At 46.6% G+C, this 18,946-nt stretch overlaps 1 protein-coding gene across 3 annotated transcripts; it reads left to right on the top strand.

Moving 5' to 3' along the window:
- Nucleotides 1-2,131: 2,131 nt before the first annotated feature.
- Nucleotides 2,132-18,053, top strand: LOC111842054 (cytospin-A-like). Of its 3 annotated transcripts, XM_023808296.1 has the most exons (16): nt 2,132-2,238; nt 2,481-2,590; nt 3,380-3,464; nt 4,899-5,046; nt 5,200-5,567; nt 6,610-6,796; nt 9,046-9,119; nt 9,327-9,502; nt 9,590-9,828; nt 10,104-10,207; nt 11,671-11,734; nt 11,960-12,089; nt 13,901-14,003; nt 16,283-16,399; nt 16,836-16,895; nt 17,486-18,053. In XM_023808296.1, exons 2-16 carry the CDS (start codon nt 2,553-2,555, stop codon nt 17,573-17,575), a joined length of 1,983 nt encoding a protein of 660 aa, XP_023664064.1. In that variant the 5' UTR covers nt 2,132-2,238; nt 2,481-2,552; the 3' UTR covers nt 17,576-18,053. The 3 variants fall into 3 exon arrangements, with proteins under 3 accessions (XP_023664064.1, XP_023664063.1, XP_023664065.1); XM_023808295.2 differs by lacking the exon at nt 2,132-2,238 and having other exon boundaries at nt 2,267-2,590; XM_023808297.2 differs by lacking the exon at nt 2,132-2,238 and having other exon boundaries at nt 2,330-2,590; nt 9,590-9,741.
- The last annotated feature ends 893 nt before the right edge of the window (nt 18,054-18,946 follow it).

The raw sequence follows: 18,946 nt of genomic DNA, 5'->3' as shown, positions 1-18,946 counted from the left end.
TGCACAGCTGAACTGGCAGGTGCAAAATTTTCCCCTTTCAGAACCATTTCCCTGTCCGTTCATTCATATTTTTGGTTTGCGTTTATGCTAAAATTACCCAAAGTACTGGTTTCACATGCTTGTCTTGTGTTTTGTTTGTTTGTCTTGATTGTTTGTTCTTACTGATAACGGCGATGACAGGAAAAGCTTTGAAAGGATGGAGGGTTATATTAAACGAAAGGTTCAGCTAGAATTAGCGTAAGGAAGAGTTTAATTTCAATCAGTAGTCATTCCACAACTGTGTCTCGGGTCAGAGGTTCTGGCCTTTTTCTGTGGAAAAAGCTTGTGTAAGATTAGCTATAATAATATTCATTAAATATGTAAAATATGTTGGGATTAAAATGAGATGTTGTCTAATTTGTCTGTGGATGGTTTGATATTACATACCCTTGACCACTGTGTGATCAATGACCCATGTTCTCCCATTCTGAGAGGCGTGTAAAAGACTCATATTTAATTCAGGTGATCTTTCTGTGGCCAAGGTCTGCCGTGCTGTCTGACTCGATGGGGAGCTCGTTGACCGGCTGCAGCGGTGAAAGGCTAAGCTGGGTTTGATATTTTAATTATTTGATTCCTTCCCCAAGTCGGCATTGGAGTTCTGATGGCGTTTCTGCGAGGAATACTGCTGTGTCCGGAAATGAAATTCTGGGAAGACGTTTGAAGTCTCTATTTGTACACGAACTGTTAAATAAAATCTCCTGTATCTATGTAACACCGTCTCTGTGTCTTGACTCCTCCCCCACTTCCTGTCAGAGACCACAGGTGCTGTGATCCTATCACAGATCCATTTTTTTTGCATCACTTGCAGGATCATCAGTTGCTAATGCCTGGGAATCCTGGTCCCTGTGGGATTTGGGACGTTCCGTTCCTCATTTCCGTGCTAGAAGTTATTTGCAGTCACCCCATCTGACGCATTGCATGTAAATTAGTCGCTAATTATGAGAAATAATTACGATACTTGCTTGGCTCTGGTCTCTGAGGACCTGATGTTCTGCTGTTGTTTTTGACCCCCCCCCCCCCGCCCCCCAGCAAAAAAAACCGTTACCCATACCAGAAGTCAGCAGCCAATCCCCAGCGGCGGTGGTATTTCAGGGATGTTATGTTAACGTTCCCCGCAGCGTTGCAGCATGAGGTCACCAAGCTGTCTGTGCTGAACAGGCAGCAGACAGCCCCCCCCCACCTCCCCCCCCCAACGGCCTTCCCTACTGACAGACCAAATTGATTCCATGAATGTGAATTAGTCATGGTGAAGATGTTAGCATGTTGCTAAAACAAACACCCCTCGCTGCCATTAATTATAAACATTAAAAAGGTGAGATTATTGCCTCTCTCAGTGCTCCCTTTGCCAAAAGACAATTGTAATAATTTTGCCATCAATTTGATTTTTATAAACCGGGCCAGCGGGTAGTTTACTGAGACATACCGGTACGTTATAGGAGAATTCTCCTATGATGTGTAACAGGAAAATGCTGCCTGGTTAGATGAGCCTTGAATGGTGTGGGGTGTGTAATGGTGTGGGGGGGGGGGGGGTTTCCTCAGCACATTTGGGCCCCGTAGTACCAAGTGAGCATCATCTAAATGCCACAGCCTACCTGAGTATTGTTGCTGACCATCTCCATCAGTCTATGACTACAGTGTACCCAGCTTCTACTGGCTACTTCCAGCAGGATAACATGCCATGTCACAGCCCATTTCATCTCAGACTGGTTTCTTGAACATGACAGCGAGGTCACTGTACTTAAATGGCTTCCACAGTCACCAGATCTCAATCCAGTAAAGCATGCTTAGGATGTAGTGGAACGGGAGAGTCGAGTCATGAAGGCGCAGCCGACAAATCTGCAGGAATTGCATGATGCTGTCATGTCAACATGGACCAAGGTCCTTGATGCATGTTTGAAGCACCTTGCTGAATCTGTGCCACAAAGAAGTTAGACTGTTCTGATGGGAATAGCGGGACTAGCTCGGTACTAGCAATATAGCTAATAAAGCTAATAAAGTGGCCAGTCAGCAGTTTGAAAAAGCTGACGGTTGTGACAGTTGCATTCTGCTTATTCAAAATTCGGTTTCACGTCGTGCTGAGATGAAAAATTACCCAGAATTCAGTGTAAAAAGGCGAGACATAATGAGCCCTGAAGATGATTTATAAGTGTCTAACTGCTGAAAAGTCTGTTTTCACTCAGCGGCCGTGCTGCTATTGTGGTGAGAGTGCCGTTATCAGCTCTCCTGCCTCCATGGCCGTCTGGCCTTTTAAGGCACGACCTCCCTGGCTGCCAAACCGCCAAGCGCTGATGAGTCAGAGGGGGGCAGCCCATCACCGGTTTGAGTCCCTCCAATAGGGAGGCTTGTGTGTTTTTGAGTTGACCACTTTCCTTCACGGCGCAGCCACATGGGTGCATAAATACGGCCCGTTTGACGATCCAGGCGCTTTCTGATCTTCGCAGACAGCTGTGGGGGTCTGCACCTTCGTGCAGACGCGGGAATCAGGCACTGTGTCAGTCGTACCTGCAGACAGGATGTGTTCACCCAGGAAGGCAACAGCGTCTGGTGTCAGGTACGAGAAGCAGCTGTTTCCTCCATCTACACTGAACTCACAGACATCCTTTAATACTCCGTGTCTTTCTAATCAAGGACTTCAAATTTGATTGATGTCCCCAATTAACTTTTCTGTCTCTGGTGATTACTGACTGCATTATGCATGATTTAGTTTAGGGTTTCGTAGATATCCATTACATTGTCTTCCACCTTGAAGTGTTTAGGTTAAATAAGTATTTAACTTGAAGTTCGTATTTACTAGGGCGACCAGATAATCCATGTTAGGAAGTACAGTTTGAGTTAGGACAGGATTTTGTAAACTACCATTTTAATTAAAAGGACCTGGATTTCACATAAGTTCTTGCTGTGTGCTGATTGGTTAGTCTCTTGTAATCATTCATGTGTCAATAATGTAAATGTGAAGCAGTTGTCTGAGTCAATGAAAAGAAACAAAGTAGTCAAAACACAAGAAGAACTGAACTATTCAGCCAAACACAGGAGCCTTTTGGTTTTAAGGTAGTTTGGAAAACCTGAAGCAGCTCAAAGTGTCCTCCTGACATGGATTGTCGGGTCACCATATATTTACATATGATATGACATCAAAACTCTGTCACAATGTCTAATTTTTCAAAACATGTCTGGTTGTGTATGAAAAAAATATCTAAGATATATGTAAGATTTTCAGAAACTGAAAATGATTCTAATAAAGTGGTGATGTCACTACAGGGGGCACAATGCACAGCAGGATGCTGGTGCCTTTTCATTAGTAATATATAGTTTGATTTATGTTGCTGCTTTTCTTTAACAGGCTGCTTTGTAAATGTGTCAGTAATCGAGAACCGGGCATGAGGACCACTCAGCGAGCAGTGGTCTCTGCAGCTGGGGGCGTGGGGGTGAGTATGCAGCCGGGGGGGGGGGGGTGAGTATGCAGCTGGGGGGGGCGGGGTGAGTATGCAGCTGGGGGGGGCGGGGTGAGTATGCAGCTGGGGGCGTGGGGGTGAGTATGCAGCCGGGGGGGGGGGTGAGTATGCAGCCGGGGGCGTGGGGGTGAGTATGCAGCCGGGGACGTGGGGGTGAGTATGCAGCTGGGGGGGGGGTGAGTATGCAGCTGGGGGGGGGTGAGTATGCAGCCGGGGACGTGGGGGTGAGTATGCAGCCGGGGGCGTGGGGGTGAGTATGCAGCCGGGGACGTGGGGGTGAGTATGCAGCCGGGGGCGTGGGGTGAGTATGCAGCTGGGGGGGGTGAGTATGCAGCCGGGGGGGGGTGAGTATGCAGCTGGGGGGGGCGGGGTGAGTATGCAGCTGGGGGCGTGGGGGTGAGTATGCAGCCGGGGGGGGGGGTGAGTATGCAGCTGGGGGGGGGTGAGTATGCAGCTGAGGGGGCAGGGGGGGCGTCGTGAGTATGCAGCTGGGGGCGTGGGGGTGAGTATGCAGCTGGGGGCGTGGGGGTGAGTATGCAGCCGGGGGCGTGGGGGTGAGTATGCAGCCGGGGGGGGTGAGTATACAGCTGGGAGCGTGGGGGTGAGTATGCAGCTGGGGGGATGATTATGCGGGGGGGTGAGTATGCAGCCGGGGGGGGGGGTGAGTATGCAGCCGGGGGCGTGGGGGTGAGTATGCAGCCGGGGGGGGGTGAGTATGCAACTGGGGGCATGGTGGTGAGTGTGCAGCTGGGGGGATGCTTATGTGGGGGGGGGTGAGTATGCAGCTGGGGGGGGGTGAGTATGCAGCTGGGGGGGGGTGAGTATGCAGCTGGGGGCGTGGGGGTGAGTATGCAGCTGGGGGCGTGGGGGTGAGTATGCAGCTGGGGGCGTGGGGGTGAGTATGCAGCCGGGGGCGTGGGGGTGAGTATGCAGCCGGGGGGGGGGTGAGTATACAGCTGGGAGCGTGGGGGTGAGTATGCAGCTGGGGGGATGATTATGCGGGGGGGGGGGGTGAGTATGCAGCCGGGGGGGGGGGGGGGGGGGGGGGGGGGTAGGACTAGTGCTACAAATTGCCATTGGGAGGGGAGACCCGCTGTGGAATCCACAACCTCTGCTACAGTGCCTCAAGCTCATCTGGAATGTTCAATAGCAGTATGAATTATTACTGGAAGATTCCATTTCTAATCCTGGGTGGGACCCCTACAGATACTCAAGTGTGTCTGTAACTGTTTCCCGGCACATAAACAAACAAAAAAAAGGGGCTCATTGTTTGAGAAGATCTGCAGCTGGATGTTGCACTAAGGACCTAAGAAATGGTGGATAATGGTGGCAAGTATAAATATGTGACATGTGAATGGCTGAAGAGAAAGCCATGACCTTGTCATGCTTATCTCGTTTGTTGACCAGGTAAGGAGTAGCGCCGCCCCAGTGGCCTTGGCTGGAGGTGCACTGCTACAGGGAACCAGCGCAGCAAGAGGAAAGAAGAGTCTCTATGCAAATGTGGCCTTAGTAGTGCCAGGCACAGCTAACCCCCAGGACAAAGCTAATGGCTGTAGTAAGAACATGTGTAATAATTATAATAAATAAGAAAAATTGGTATTAGGTGTTTAAATGTTCAATTCACAATTATGGCAGGGCTATGAATGCATAAGAAAGCTCTTTATCCTTGTGGTAGTATAGCTTAAGACACAGGTTTGTTGCTGTACAGGTTCTGTAGGCCGGTCCTGGGTATCTTCCATAGTTAAAGACCCCGGTTTATCTCAGCGCAACCTGCGTCCCCGAGTCCAAAACAGCAAGAAGCCCCTGACAGCCACAGCGGGATCTGCTAACGACGGCAGGATCCCAAAGCTACGGGGAGCATGGGTACGGCCAGCGGCTCACAAGGAGGGGGAGCGCTCCATCAGGGCTGCCCATGGAGAACCTAGCCCGCTCTGTGTGGCTGGTCCGGACGTCCAGAACCAGATGGATGTCCTTCGGGCGGACAAGGAGCAGGCGGAGGGTGTGGCTGCCACTCTGAAGGAGGAGCTAAGACACGCCCATGATGAGGTCACCCGACTTGGCCACACCCTCGGCAAGGTGAGCACTTAATGCCGCTGCCCTTCTGGGTCCTTCTAACCTCTAGGTCTGTGTTTCCCAACCCAGACCTCGGGGAACCCCGGACAGTTCACGTTTTTGCTTCCTCTCAGCTCCTAGCCCGCCTGTACCAGGTATTCGGTGTTCCTGATTGGCTGGGAGCTGGGAGGGAGCAAAAACATGGACTATCCGGGGTTCCCCGAGGACTGGGTTGGGAAACACTGCGCTAGGTTACACGCAGTGTAAGAGTGCCTCTATGTATGTATTTACATATGTAATTTAATTTTCCCACATATTACAACAACAGAAATTAAATAAAATATGACCAATTTTGTTTTTCTTCTTGCATAAAGGAAATGAAAGAAAGAAAGAGAAAATAAATAATACAAGTGGGAGTGAGCTAAATGGCATGGCTGTATGTGTGATATATACAGGTACATATACACACACATGTTTGTACTGCTATATTTGTGGGGACTCTCCATTCATTTCTATGGGAAAGCCCTAATTCTAGCAATGACAACCTTAACCCCTACCCAGCCCTAACCTTAACCATAAGTAACCAAACAAAATCCAACTTTTGGCATTTTTAGTTTTCTGAATTCAGTCACAGAGTTGGAGCCCCACAACGTCAAAATAAGTTTCTTCATGACATTATGGGACATTTGGTGTGGTGTGTGTGTGTATTTGTGTGTTTGCATATATATATGTCTGTGAATTCTGTGTATGGCAGTCATAAGACAGGTCCCAAATTATTTCAAATTTCATTTATGATTTGTTTGGTTGTTTATTTGTTTTGATAATGATTTAGAGGTGCGGATTCTGCCACATATTTTTATCTGTTTGCTCTCCCTCTGTCTGGACCATGTGTTTTATGTGTCAACACCTGTGTGGATGTATATGGTGTGTGTGTGTGTGTATGTGTGTGTGGGTGTGTGTGTGTGTGTTTGTTTACTGCCGAGTACAGTGATATGCCATTCACCACGCCATTCACCATGCCATTCACCACGCCATTCACCATGCCCTTCACCACGCCATTCCTCAGCTGCAGGGGGAGTTTGAGCTGCACCAGGAAGAGGCCCAGAAGCATGCAGCCCTGCAGCAAGCGGAGCTGGAAGACAGAGAGGTCCGCATTGCCAACATGGAGGAGTCCATCTTCGTTCTGGAGGACGAGGTGGAGCAGCACCGGGCCGTGAAGCTCCACGACAACCTCACTATCTCAGACCTGGAGAGTGAGCAGGCGGGATTCACTGTGGGCTATGGGGTCAGAGGAGGTCACATGGTGATGACAACCTGTAAAATGACGGGTCACATGATGTAGTGTGACAGGCTAGTTCTGAGAAATCTGACTGGGATGTCAGTTTGCTTCATATACGCCTTTTTCCCTTAATCTTCGCTTACTTACTTAAATGTGTAATTATATCCACCATTAATTAGCAACGCGGTGGCTCAGTGCCCTGTTGCCTCAGGTTTGGAGGTTTGAATCCTTCCGCTGCCCTGTGTCTGCCTAGTTTGTATATCCTCCATGTGTCTTCCTAGTTTGTATATCCTCCATGTGTCTTCCTAGTTTGTATATCCTAAATGTGTCTTCCTAGTTTGTATATCCTCCCTGTGTCTGCCTAGTTTGTATATCCTCCCTGTGTCTGCCATGTTTGTATATCCTCCATGTGTCTTCCTAGTTTGTATATCCTCCATGTGTCTTCCTAGTTTGTATATCCTCCCTGTGTCTGCCTAGTTTGTATATCCTCCATGTGTCTTCCTAGTTTGTATATCCTCCCTGTGTCTGCCTAGTTTGTATATCCTCCATGTGTCTTCCTAGTTTGTATATCCTCCCTGTGTCTGCCTAGTTTGTATATCCTCCATGTGTCTTCCTAGTTTGTATATCCTCCCTCTGTCTGCCTAGTTTGTATATCCTCCCTGTGTCTTCCTAGTTTGTATATCCTCCATGTGTCTTCCTAGTTTGTATATCCTCCCTCTGTCTGCCTAGTTTGTATATCCTCCCTGTGTCTGCCTAGTTTGTATATCCTCCCTCTGTCTGCCTAGTTTGTATATCCTCCCTCTGTCTGCCTAGTTTGTATATCCTCCCTCTGTCTGCCTAGTTTGTATATCCTCCCTATGTCTGCCTAGTTTGTATATCCTCCCTCTGTCTGCCTAGTTTGTATATCCTCCCTGTGTCTGCCTAGTTTGTATATAATCCCTCTGTCTGCCTAGTTTGTATATCCTCCCTCTGTCTGCCTAGTTTGTATATCCTCCCTCTGTCTGCCTAGTTTGTATATCCTCCCTGTGTCGCATGTGTTTCCTCCTATAGTCCCATGACATGCGAGTGAACTAATTAGAGTCTGTAAATTGCCAGGTATGTGTGAATGTGCAGGGTGTAAAGCTATCGTGGGCCCTGCGCTGCCTGAGATAGGATTACCACTTTCACGGTAGATCATGATAAAATTCCCAACGGTTAGTATTGCTGTTTCAAATTTTAATTATCATTAAAACAGTGGCTGATTACCACAATTTGAAAAACTCATGTTAAATACCATGAAGTGTCAACCAAAATGACCAAGTCTCCCAGATGCAGGTACAGAGGCAAAGTGAGTTTTTGTGCCAACGAAAACAGGGCGGAAGGAAATGTTTATTGTTAATACACATTTGATATGGTTTGCATATGTTTACATCAGCTATTGGCTACATTATTATTTTAACGTTTATGCAAACAAAAAATGCATAGTGCTGATCATTTTATTTAGTGGTTTTCAATATAAAACTTGGTAAAAATTGTTTGTGCATCGGTACTTTTTGAACATTTTCAGCACATTTTAACAATACTGTGATAATACTGATAACTGTGATACTTTTGGTCACTATTACTGTGATATAAATTTTCATACCGCCTCTAAATGGGACTCAGGCCTCGTCTGGCTCTGCTCAGCCTAACCGGTTGGAAGATGGACACCCATGTAACACCTGAAGGCCCCAGATGCTTTGCCTTAGATTCAGTAAATGCTCTGATTTCTCGCAAATTGTTTGTATTGCATAGGAATACACAGTACAGTACATGTAATTGGCTACTAATTGGGGCAGTTTAGGCAGAACATAATGGTCATTCTGCTTAGTGGCTTTGCTAATGAAACAAAAATCTAATTATCCACATGGGGGTGCTCTAGAGCTACAGTTAATTGTAATCAAAGTCCACATTGTTAGCAAAGAATGAGGCAGGCAGGTACTGTAAGTGTAGTCTTGGCAACAAGGGCATTAAAAATTAAATCCAGGGTCCTTAAATCTATTCAGTTGGTTGACTCAATGTCCCCTTTAAAAAGAAATTTCGGGAAATCCTAATTCTGCTCTCTCTCTTTTTTTTTTAATCCATAATGCAGAAATCTTTAAAATGAATACAATAACTTCTTGCTTGAGAATGTTGACTGTAAGGTTTTAGGTGAATTCTCACTGTTATTGTCCAGTGATCCCTGTGCTCACGTTCTTCCCCCAGGCTACGTGGAGAAACTTGAGGGCCAAAATCATAACCTTCAGCGCGAGATCAAGCTTCTACAGCGTAGACACCAAGTAAGTCGATGACCAATGGGGGTGGTTGATGTGATGAGTGTCCCCCCCCCCCTTAAAAGTACCTGCGTTTCTACCTCAGGTTAGATGAGTTTCTTGTATTACCAACAGCCAAGTCTATTGGGTTAGCTTGTTATGACTCTATGAACAGGTCTGCCTGTTATCTCGGTGCGGTTGAGGTTGCGTGAAGTCGCGTCTGCTCACGTGCAGGAGGAGGCGGCCCAGTGGCGTCAGTTCCAGGCTGATCTGCAGACCGCTGTGGTCGTTGCCAACCGCGTCCGGGAGCAGGTGGAGGGAGAACTGGGGACGCTGCAGCGGCGGCTCCGCGAGGCCCAGGAGAGGAACGAGGGGCAGGGGAAAGAGCTGGAGGAAGCCAGGCGGAGGGGGTGAGGAGGCCCTGCATTGAGTGTTTGTGTGTGTGTGTGTGTGTGTGTGTTTGTCAGTCTGTCTATTAACTCTTTGTGTTCCTCCAGGAAGGATCAGCTGCACAGCTACATAAACGTGGCGCAGAGTGACATGGCCAGGCGGCATCAGGTCGAACGTCCTGTTCCCTCCTCTTCCTCCTCCTGCTCCCCCTCTCCCACAATCAGTGCCCTCATCAGGACCTTCCATCTTCCTCCACAAGGTGCCCGCACCTGCCCCAGTGCCCAGCCCACCCTGAGGGCACTTACACCATGTGCTGTGTACAGACTGATGAACGCTGATCACAGAGGTAGTGAAGGAAATGATTATGATGGTGATGATCAGTGTCCTTAGGGACCCAGAGACAGTCCAGGAGCCGGGAGGGAGCAAAAACATGGACTGTCTGTGGGTCCCTGAGGACTGGAGTGGGAAATACTGGTAATAATGTTGATACATGAAACAATATTGATAATAATTGTAATTCTAATGAGCACCAGTAAATGCTGAATGTGCAGCTGATCGTGTGTGTGTGTGTGTGTATGTGTGTGTGTGTGTGTGTGTGTGTGTGTGCGCGCGCGCTCACAGCCCCCACACAGGATGTTGACACCGTTGCCATGCCGATGGCCAGACCGCCCCTCAGCCCCCGCCTTCTGAGGTCTCCCCGGGCAGCTGTGGTTCCTCCTGTCCAGGTAAACGGGCTCCCTTTGTTCACCAGAATGTTCCCCCTGCGTTCCAGGCTCACCGTGCCCTCGGATGAAAGGCCGTACAGACACTTGGATGCTTAGATATTCCTCCAGGAAGCCCCCGTGCACCTTTTCCTTCCTCCAGCTGTTTTGTGGTGGCAGTCAGCAAAACATAGCTTGCGTTGACAGAAGTGCGCCACCTCTGTTCATGTGGCGGGACTGCAAGATGGCTCATTAAATATGTGTTTTAACACAGCGGTTTGATCCAAGCACAGGAGTCACATAGAGGGACTCAACCCATAGGCCTCCCATCCTGGAACCTCAGCATCACAATCCCATACCCTAAAACCACACTGTTACTCGCCCTGCGTGGCACATGGCATGATCTTCAAGCTATGGAACATCCTTAAAGCTGCTTGTCCATTGATTGACATATCGCCACACTATAACGAAGGTGGGAGGTGGGGCAGGAGATAACAAACTCTCTTTTGCCTCCTGCAGGGTCGGATTGGAGGTGCACTTATATAGATTTTCTTTTAGCTTTAGATGTGAAATGGCCAAGGAAAATAGTTATTTTCTTTAATTAGCTGTAGAACCCCAGACCCTGATTCCCAATTGAATTTTATATCTTTATACTTCACAGTTAAATTATTGATCATAAGAATGCTATTTAAAATGGCTTTTTAAAATAATCTTGTGGTATTCTTTGCTTTAATGGTTATACAGGTACAGACAGAAGTGTCAGGTCCAGAAAATACAAATCCAGGGAAAGGTTTTGTTTCAACCAACCAGTTGAGTACTTTAAGTACAGTTTAAGAGACTGTGGTTCTTCATGCACAATTGGTTTGTTGAAACAAAACCTGTGTCTGGATTTGTGCTTTCTGGACCTGAACTTTACACCATTGTCTACAGATGAGATTCTTCAGGTTCATATTAATGAATCTGGCAGTTTTTCCATAGTTAAACACAAAATAATATCTATAATCTGTGACCGCTTCCAACATAAGGCTCTGCTAGCCTTTGTTGTAAAACTCGGTTTTGAGATTCAAGGTTTACAGTAGTGGGAGGGAAGGGGAGTCAGTCACTGGTGCCTGTCTCTGTGCACGTATGTGATGGCAGGTTATGTTTGTGTATCTGGGGGGGGGGGGGAGTAGTGTGAATGCAGTCGATTTCAATATTATCTGCTTTTGGCTAAAACAATAGGTTGCCTATTAGTTACAAGGAAGTGAGGCTGTCAAAAATAACACCCCCCTCCCCCCACACAAAATGAGAAGCATGGGTCCCAGCACATAGGACCCATTCTGCTCGCTTGCGGGCTGTCAGCAGCCAGTTATGGACGTACAGAGATGCATATAGACAGCATCACCATACCGGTGGTAACATTCACTGTCCGCCTACCCACTTCCCCCCCCCCACTTGTGTACATGTTCTGACTTGACTGAGGCTTACCCGTCCCCTTGCCATTTCAGAATTCCTGCGCCAGCTGCCCTCCCTCCCTCCAGCTCCGGATGGACAGGAGGCTCAGCGAATCTGGTGAGCTGACACAGTGCCCTTACCAAGCAAACAAAGAAACAAACAAACAAACAAACAAACAAACAAACAATCGTCTCAGACAGCAAACTGAGGTAGACTGGGTGGGAATCTGGGCGGCCCGGTGCTTCGGTGAGCGACATGGCTGACCCCCCCCCCCCTCCATGGTTGGGGGTTTGAATCCCCCCCTGTGTCTGAGTATAGAGTCTACATGCTCCCTCTTGGCAGTGTCACACGGGAGCAGCGAGGAGGCGACGACGGAGGGCTCCTGCCCTTCTGCTATCCTCAGGTCCCCAAGCTCTCCCTCACCCCCCCGACCAGAGCCCTGCAGCGAGATGACGGCACGAGGCAGCCCCAGGTCGGGACGCTTTAGCGACACCCACACTGAAACTACTACTTGTTTTCTCACGCACACATAATCACACTCATGTTTCCTCACGAACAGCGGGTCACACAAAAATATACTCGAGCTCTAATTAAAGTGTGCTACTTAGTGAGCATTGTGCTAGATAAACCACTTCTGTTTTTTTTAATGCAAATAGATTAGTTTACAAGCCGAAGACACACGAGAATCTTACTTGAAGGTGCAGAATCATTTGGCCATATAATAAAGGCTTGGGTGGGGGAGGGGGTGTATTTTCAGCACTTTGAGCGTTTGAGTGGCTTTCTGGCTTCTCTTAACTTCTCAGTACAAGGTGACAGACCAAGGAAGAACCACAGCAAGAAGCGGCCTACAGAACATATATTAAAAAAAGGCTTGAGGTGACATTGATGTGGGACGCGAGTTAAAGGTGCATTTTGTACCTCCTCTGCTCGCACTATCCTGGCATAAATCAGCTCATAGACCCTGTGTCTGACTCAGGAAACTGGCCTCCCGCAGCTCGATTTCCTCTGTAGAGTATATTGCCATCATTTAAAAATTGGTGCTGCGTAGTTCACTTCCTGTGTGGCAGGGTCTACTTCTTTCAAAATGGAGACTCACGTGGCAGAACACACATCTGTATTCCAATAGAGCTTTTAAGAAGGTGTGCCGACCGGATTGCCCCCATATTCTGCTCTGTTCCACTCTTCTGGCTATGTTGAACATTCCAGTGTATCTCTGTAATTGCCTGGCAAATTTTTATTGCATGATTGGACCCTTAAATAGTTATGAATTATGTACGGACCGGCTAAATTGTGACGTTTTAATGGCTCCCTGTCAGGAGAACAACCCAACAGTTGGTTTTTATCTCAAGACCCCAGCTCCTTTGTGCACTAAAGCCCCCTCCTGTCTTGAAGACGTGACTTGCCATCATATCAAGTTTAACTAATCAGTGTCTGCCCCGCCCCCCCTGGGACCTCCCATGGCCGTGGTTGTATAAATATCCTGCAAAGAAATACATAAATATTTACCCCCAAAGAGAACTAGTGTCATCGGTAATGTGGCCCAAGACGCCCCCCCCTGGCACGTTGCCCTGCGCTCCATCTTCAGAGAGACTCCGGCTTACAAGATGTGAGCCATGATTTTCTGTATGGTAATTCAACCCTCTGCCTCCCAGTAATTCCTTTAGGCCCCTGATCAATCCAAAATACCTGAGCACCCTTGACACAAATGGTTGTCAGACAATTTGGAATCCCAGACTTTGTAGTAGAGTCATAGGCGTCATGGTCTAGAACTGGCTGCCGGGATCAGGGAGGGACCAGAAGCTGCTGTGAGAAGATGGTGGGTGGGATTTGGTTTTGGACTTCACCACTGTTAATGAGGGTACCGTAAATAATGGAATATAGGACTGTACCTGGTCTTTCCAAATTTCTGACTGCAAATCTGATCATTTGGACAATGCTGTTGACCATCCCCTCCCCCAATCAGAACATTATCATGATAAGTGGAGATGGAAAAGCTATTCTATGCAAGGAACTCACCGAACTGGGTTTCTGACAGTCCGTTTGGCTTGGCTTGATCCGATTATCAGTGATATCCTCTGAATCTCCCCCGGACAGTCCAAATTTTTATTATCCACCACCTGCATGCCAGACAATCAAGGGCTTTATAATCTGTTAGTAGGCAATATCAAGTACGTACATGAAGAAGTGAGTTTGAAAACCACTGCATTTACTTTACAGGTCCTGTTATTGTATTAAGACTCACCTAAGTCTTTGTTTGGCTGTCTGTCTTATGTGTCTCTTCAGGGACCAGGTCCTGTATCCACTGAGGGCTCTGGTACGGGAAAATGGTGAGTCCAAGCGCAATGCGCTTCTCAGATGGTGCCAGAGGAAGACCCAAGGGTACCAGGTAAGTCGACAGGTCAGGAGGTCAGATACCATAAAAGGTGGGCTGACCTGGTCCTCAGTAGCCAATGGCTTCCTCATCTGCAAGTAACCCACAGTCTCTTGGGTGCCCATTGGATACCGTCTTAGCATCATGCAGTTTCATATGCATTGTCGTCCTTTCCTGGGATTCAGTGACAGTCTCTCAAGAGCAATAGTGACATTTAAGGCTCCCAAAAAGTAAATCAACTGCATATTACATTAAATTTGGGCATTTGAGTTAATGAATGGTGGGAATTTCATGAGAGCAAATGAAGTTCACATGTAAGGCAAGAGACATTCATTATCAGGGATTTACTTTGTTTATGTATGTCTAGTGTAGCTAAAGGGAAAACAGGAAGGAGCAAGTGCATTTCAGGAACCTCCTTTGTGTTCTCAATCAGCAAGCAGACACATATTTACATTTTAGAAATCAGACAGAAAATTTGGGTGCGCTGTGGAGTACCATCCCATCATGTACCGTGCCGGGTGCCCAGGGGCAATTTCATTCTGTCATGTTTTACAAATATCATTTATCTCCTTAACGGGTTTCAATTTGTTTTTCTTGGGCGACTTATCTGAAAATGACAAAAGGAGTAGGGCAGGGATGTGGACGGTTTATTTATCACACTTAAGTATCAGCCTGGCCTCGTTCATGACATTATTATTAAGGTTAGTTTGGGGCTTTTTCGTTCCTCAGGGGGCACCATTGTGATTTCCCATGAGGCTCGTCCCTCAGCTTCTGGCTTATAGTGTCACCGCTTCCTGGGAGTTGATCTTGTTCACTGCAGCCTGGGAACGGCCCTGGTTGGACGAGTAGGGCAGGAGGGCAGAGGGCATAGGGGGTTTTTTTTTGGGAGGGGGCTTGGGTTTCCCGGAGACAGCTTCAGGTTCTGGTAGCTCCTGGTGACGAGGTCTGGGTGTTTTTGTAGACAGGGGCAAGCCCCACAGTGCAGATGTAGCAATAACCATCCACAGCCTGGTCCGTGGTTCCTCTTAAGTGAGCTTGGAGGATCAGGAAAGCCTGTTGGAACCTTTTCAGCAGTCAGACACTGGACTATATAGGGACCCTCTTACAGAGACCCTCAGTGTTTACCTCTCGCTCACTTAAGCGCGGCCCTTCTCACTGCCCTCTCAGGGCCAGGGTTGGTGGTCAAAAGCTTCTGCACTTTGTGTCTCCTGACGGACGTGCAGGATGGGTGTTTCAGATTAGGGTTGGGGTTGGGAGCTGACCCCAGCAGAGCAGATAAGGGGTGGCCTGAACGATCCTCCCTGTTGTTGATCACATATCAAACGTCACTCACTTGTTTTGTGGAGATAAACACGGAGCGGTTTTTGATGTATAAACCAAACTGAACCATCAGAACATGGAACAAAACAAAACCAAGCCATTGTCACCCCACAGCATCTGTCTTATACACCATACACTAAACAATTAGATGGCTCTCCCAATGAAATTGTTCACCAAGAGCTGAGGAAAAAAATGCCATTATTGTTCAATGATTTCTGTATTTCCTTAAAAACAGTCAATTTACCTGATCTTGGTTTGAGAAGGGGTACCCCTCTAAACCAATTGCTCTTGATGGTTAGTCTGGTCCTGTAAACCACATAAATCGCAATAAGCATCCGCATGTGTACAGTCTGGAGGGTTTGCAACTGACAGCACAGCCTTTTCCCTGATCCAGTGCTCCTGATTAATACTGGTCATTTTGTCCTTCATACTCTTTTAACTTCGACCTCTTGAAACAGATCATTAAGTAGAAGGCGTGTATTGAAGGAAATTGATCAGATCACCTAGATCCCCCCTATTCAAATTTGGCCCTCGATTCCAAATCCAGGTCTTGTTTTCAGTTCTACCAGGTAGTTTAATAATTACTGATTCTGATTGGTCAGAGGCTTCACATCTGGCTCACAGATAAAGGAAGGATGGAAAATCAACAGTGCTTGGACCTCGAGGACCGTAATTTGAATAGCCATGACCTAGGTCTATTCAAATACAACATACATGCACATACACACAAATACATACACATGAATTCCAAACTTTGAAGTCATTACCGTCAAGATGTGGGCATTTAATGTGTTACCCGCCTGTGTTTTGAGAAGCATGGGGAATAGAAACATATGGGAATATGGTGTGGAAAGTATGCCTTGAGTTCCTTACATCTTATATTATATGGAATGTCTATGCAGTGTTGCTACAAAGAAGTATCTTGATTCTTTTAATATTATTTTCCCACTTTTTGCTACCTTTCCTCCTCCCAGAACATCAATATAAAGAATTTTAGTAGTAGCTGGAAAGACGGACTGGCGCTCTGTGCAATCCTACACGCCTTTCTGCCAGGACACATCCCTTTCCAGGAGCTCAATGGTCAAGACAAGGCAAGTGAAGCTACCCTTCAGCACTCTTCATTCCCATTGGTGGATAAGGTCAGAAACTGTAATTCTATTGGTAGATTTGAAATGAATGCCAGCTGGCATTTTGCCCATCAGTGTTCCTCATAAGACTTAAGTCACCATCTTGGTGACACAGGAGGAAAACACAAGTCCAATCCGAGCCAAATTCCATTCTCTGCTGCATACAAAGTACCACACACAGTCACAGAGGTAGCAAAAAAAGTCATTTAATAGAGCTTTTCATTGATTCCTATTGAAATCCAAATCATGATAATTGTTTAACAAATTTTGTAAAGTTTGACCACAAAAAGTAGAAAATGTCTACCCCAAAACCTGAGTTGTAAAGGGTTTTCATTACCACCTGTGCTTAGGTAAATTAAGGACAGTTTAATGCTTTTTTTTTCTTTTAATTTTCACTCAGAGAAGAAATTTGATACTGGCTGTTCGGGCAGCAGAAAGTGTGGGAATTAAGTGTACTTTGGTAAGTGGAGTTTACATTTTCATTCAATCCAAAGTCCCCCAGTGCTTTAGTGATCATTTGTAGGTCCTCCCATACAAACTACTGAGCACCTTGCCTGTTGTGGATGATCATCCCTGAGGGAGGCTTGGTTCTACTGTTCTAAGGGTTCAGCATTATTATTTTTTCCAGAGGAAACAAAATTTTGCAGAAATTCAGATAATTGTGATTCATTTGTTTTGTTCTTTTTCCCCACTCTGTATTTCCTTTGAGTTTTTAAGAAGTAAGGTCTTCAATCTACAATGGCTCTGTGGGTAGTGCTGTTACCAACACATTCAGGCTTGGGTGTTCAAATCCTGCATGTTGCTGTCTCTAAATGGCCCATAGAGGGTATGGGCCCTGAGATACACAAGCAGCCTCTCTAGTATGGACTTCAGTCTTGTGCCCTGTGCTACCTGAACTAGGCTCCTAAACCTTCTGAGCAGGATGAGCTGTTCAAAAATGGACACAGATTGTGAGGCTGTTGCATTTATTTAAACGTTAAGCTATTTTATGAGATTTGCTGATCCCCTGGCACTCTGGAGATTTGATGGTGGGCACTTTCTGGGCTGTAGGACATTGACGAGATGGAGTGGATGGAGCGTCCAGACTGGCAAAGGGTGATGTCCTACATCTCCACCATCTACGAGCACTTTGAGAACTGAGTCTGCTTCTCCACAGCAGTGCAGTCATGTGCCTTCCTGAACAACCCCACCCCCCATCCTCCAGAGCCATTCAACAAAGGGGGGAGGAACACTTGTGAGACGCATCTACTCCATACAAGGATGCTGATCTTCTCCAGCCAACAGAAATACGTGTTCATTCTCATATCAGTCCTCCACTCTCATGTTGCTGAGGGTAACAATGCCAACTGATGTTAGCTTTTTTACAGTCCACTACTAAACAAACCAGTATAATCCAATTCTGCTCCATCACCACCAAACTCCTTTGTGAAAGAGTCCTTTGTGTTATCTGTAATACTCTCATGTATTTTTTTAGGTTTTAATATTCACAATTCTATTTAAAAATACATGTAGCTGTTACTGTAATTGTTGCAGTGTGCTTGTCTGAAGCTACAACACAAAACACTGTCTCACTGCAATTTGATGTTAACTGCATTTTCAATAAAACATAGTTTGTTCAGTTGTGTTCATATTGCCTCCTAATCCCCTCACGTGAGCAGATTTCCTCTATGAATGGACCATTAATCTACTGCTAAAAAGACTGGCCAAGCTAAAAATTCTCCCTGCCTGTAAGACGGTACTGGGATGTTTTCAGACAGCTCTGCTGTAAAGGTCTATGGGAAGAAAATGTGCGAGTGTTAAATTTGTCCAGTGATGTCTGTTTTTATCTCCCTAAAACAGCAGTGACACTGAATCTGCTGAAGACATGACAGCTACTCTCTGCTATAAATAAATCTGTCATATCAACATGGACTGAAGGAAGTTCTCATGTGTGACAGCCCATAATATTTTATTTATTGTGGCAAATCTTCTCTGATTTTTCTTTCACTCTTTTTGCCTTGTTTACCACTGCAACATTTTTTGCCGTGAGATTTAGCTTCCTAAGTATACTGCCTATCAGGCACAAAATTCAAGACACAAGCTCCACCCGCTAAAATGTCAGCCGCAGAGGTGTGACAACCTCAACTTTCAGTCTGCAGAGCTGATGCACGTTTCGCCCTTTGCCAGTTATCACAGCAGTGATACGTTGCAGTGCACGTGCACACTTCTGGTAGTGTGGTACGGGTGACATTTCTGTGTCTTAGGTTTACGTGGTTTAGCAGAGATGAAGGTTCCATCCATCCACCTGCAAAGCAGCCCAACTTTCACAACCAAGAAGAACAGTTTCAAGCTGGATGCTTGCCGGTCAGAGGAATGAGACCGGCTCACATATAACAAGCATGTTTAATCATGTTGCATGTGATTTACTTCTCATGTGTTTGACCTGGCAAATCAAATAACTGAGCACACAGTCAGACCCCTTCTGATACACATGGCATGTCCTGCTGCTCGATAGACACTGGGCGCTTTTGC

The sequence above is a fragment of the Paramormyrops kingsleyae genome, chromosome 7, assembly GCF_048594095.1.
Source record: "Paramormyrops kingsleyae isolate MSU_618 chromosome 7, PKINGS_0.4, whole genome shotgun sequence".
NCBI classification, from domain to species: Eukaryota; Metazoa; Chordata; class Actinopteri; order Osteoglossiformes; family Mormyridae; genus Paramormyrops; species Paramormyrops kingsleyae.
Note: the sequence above shows the minus strand (reverse complement) of the source record. Positions and strands in the feature narration are given on the sequence as shown.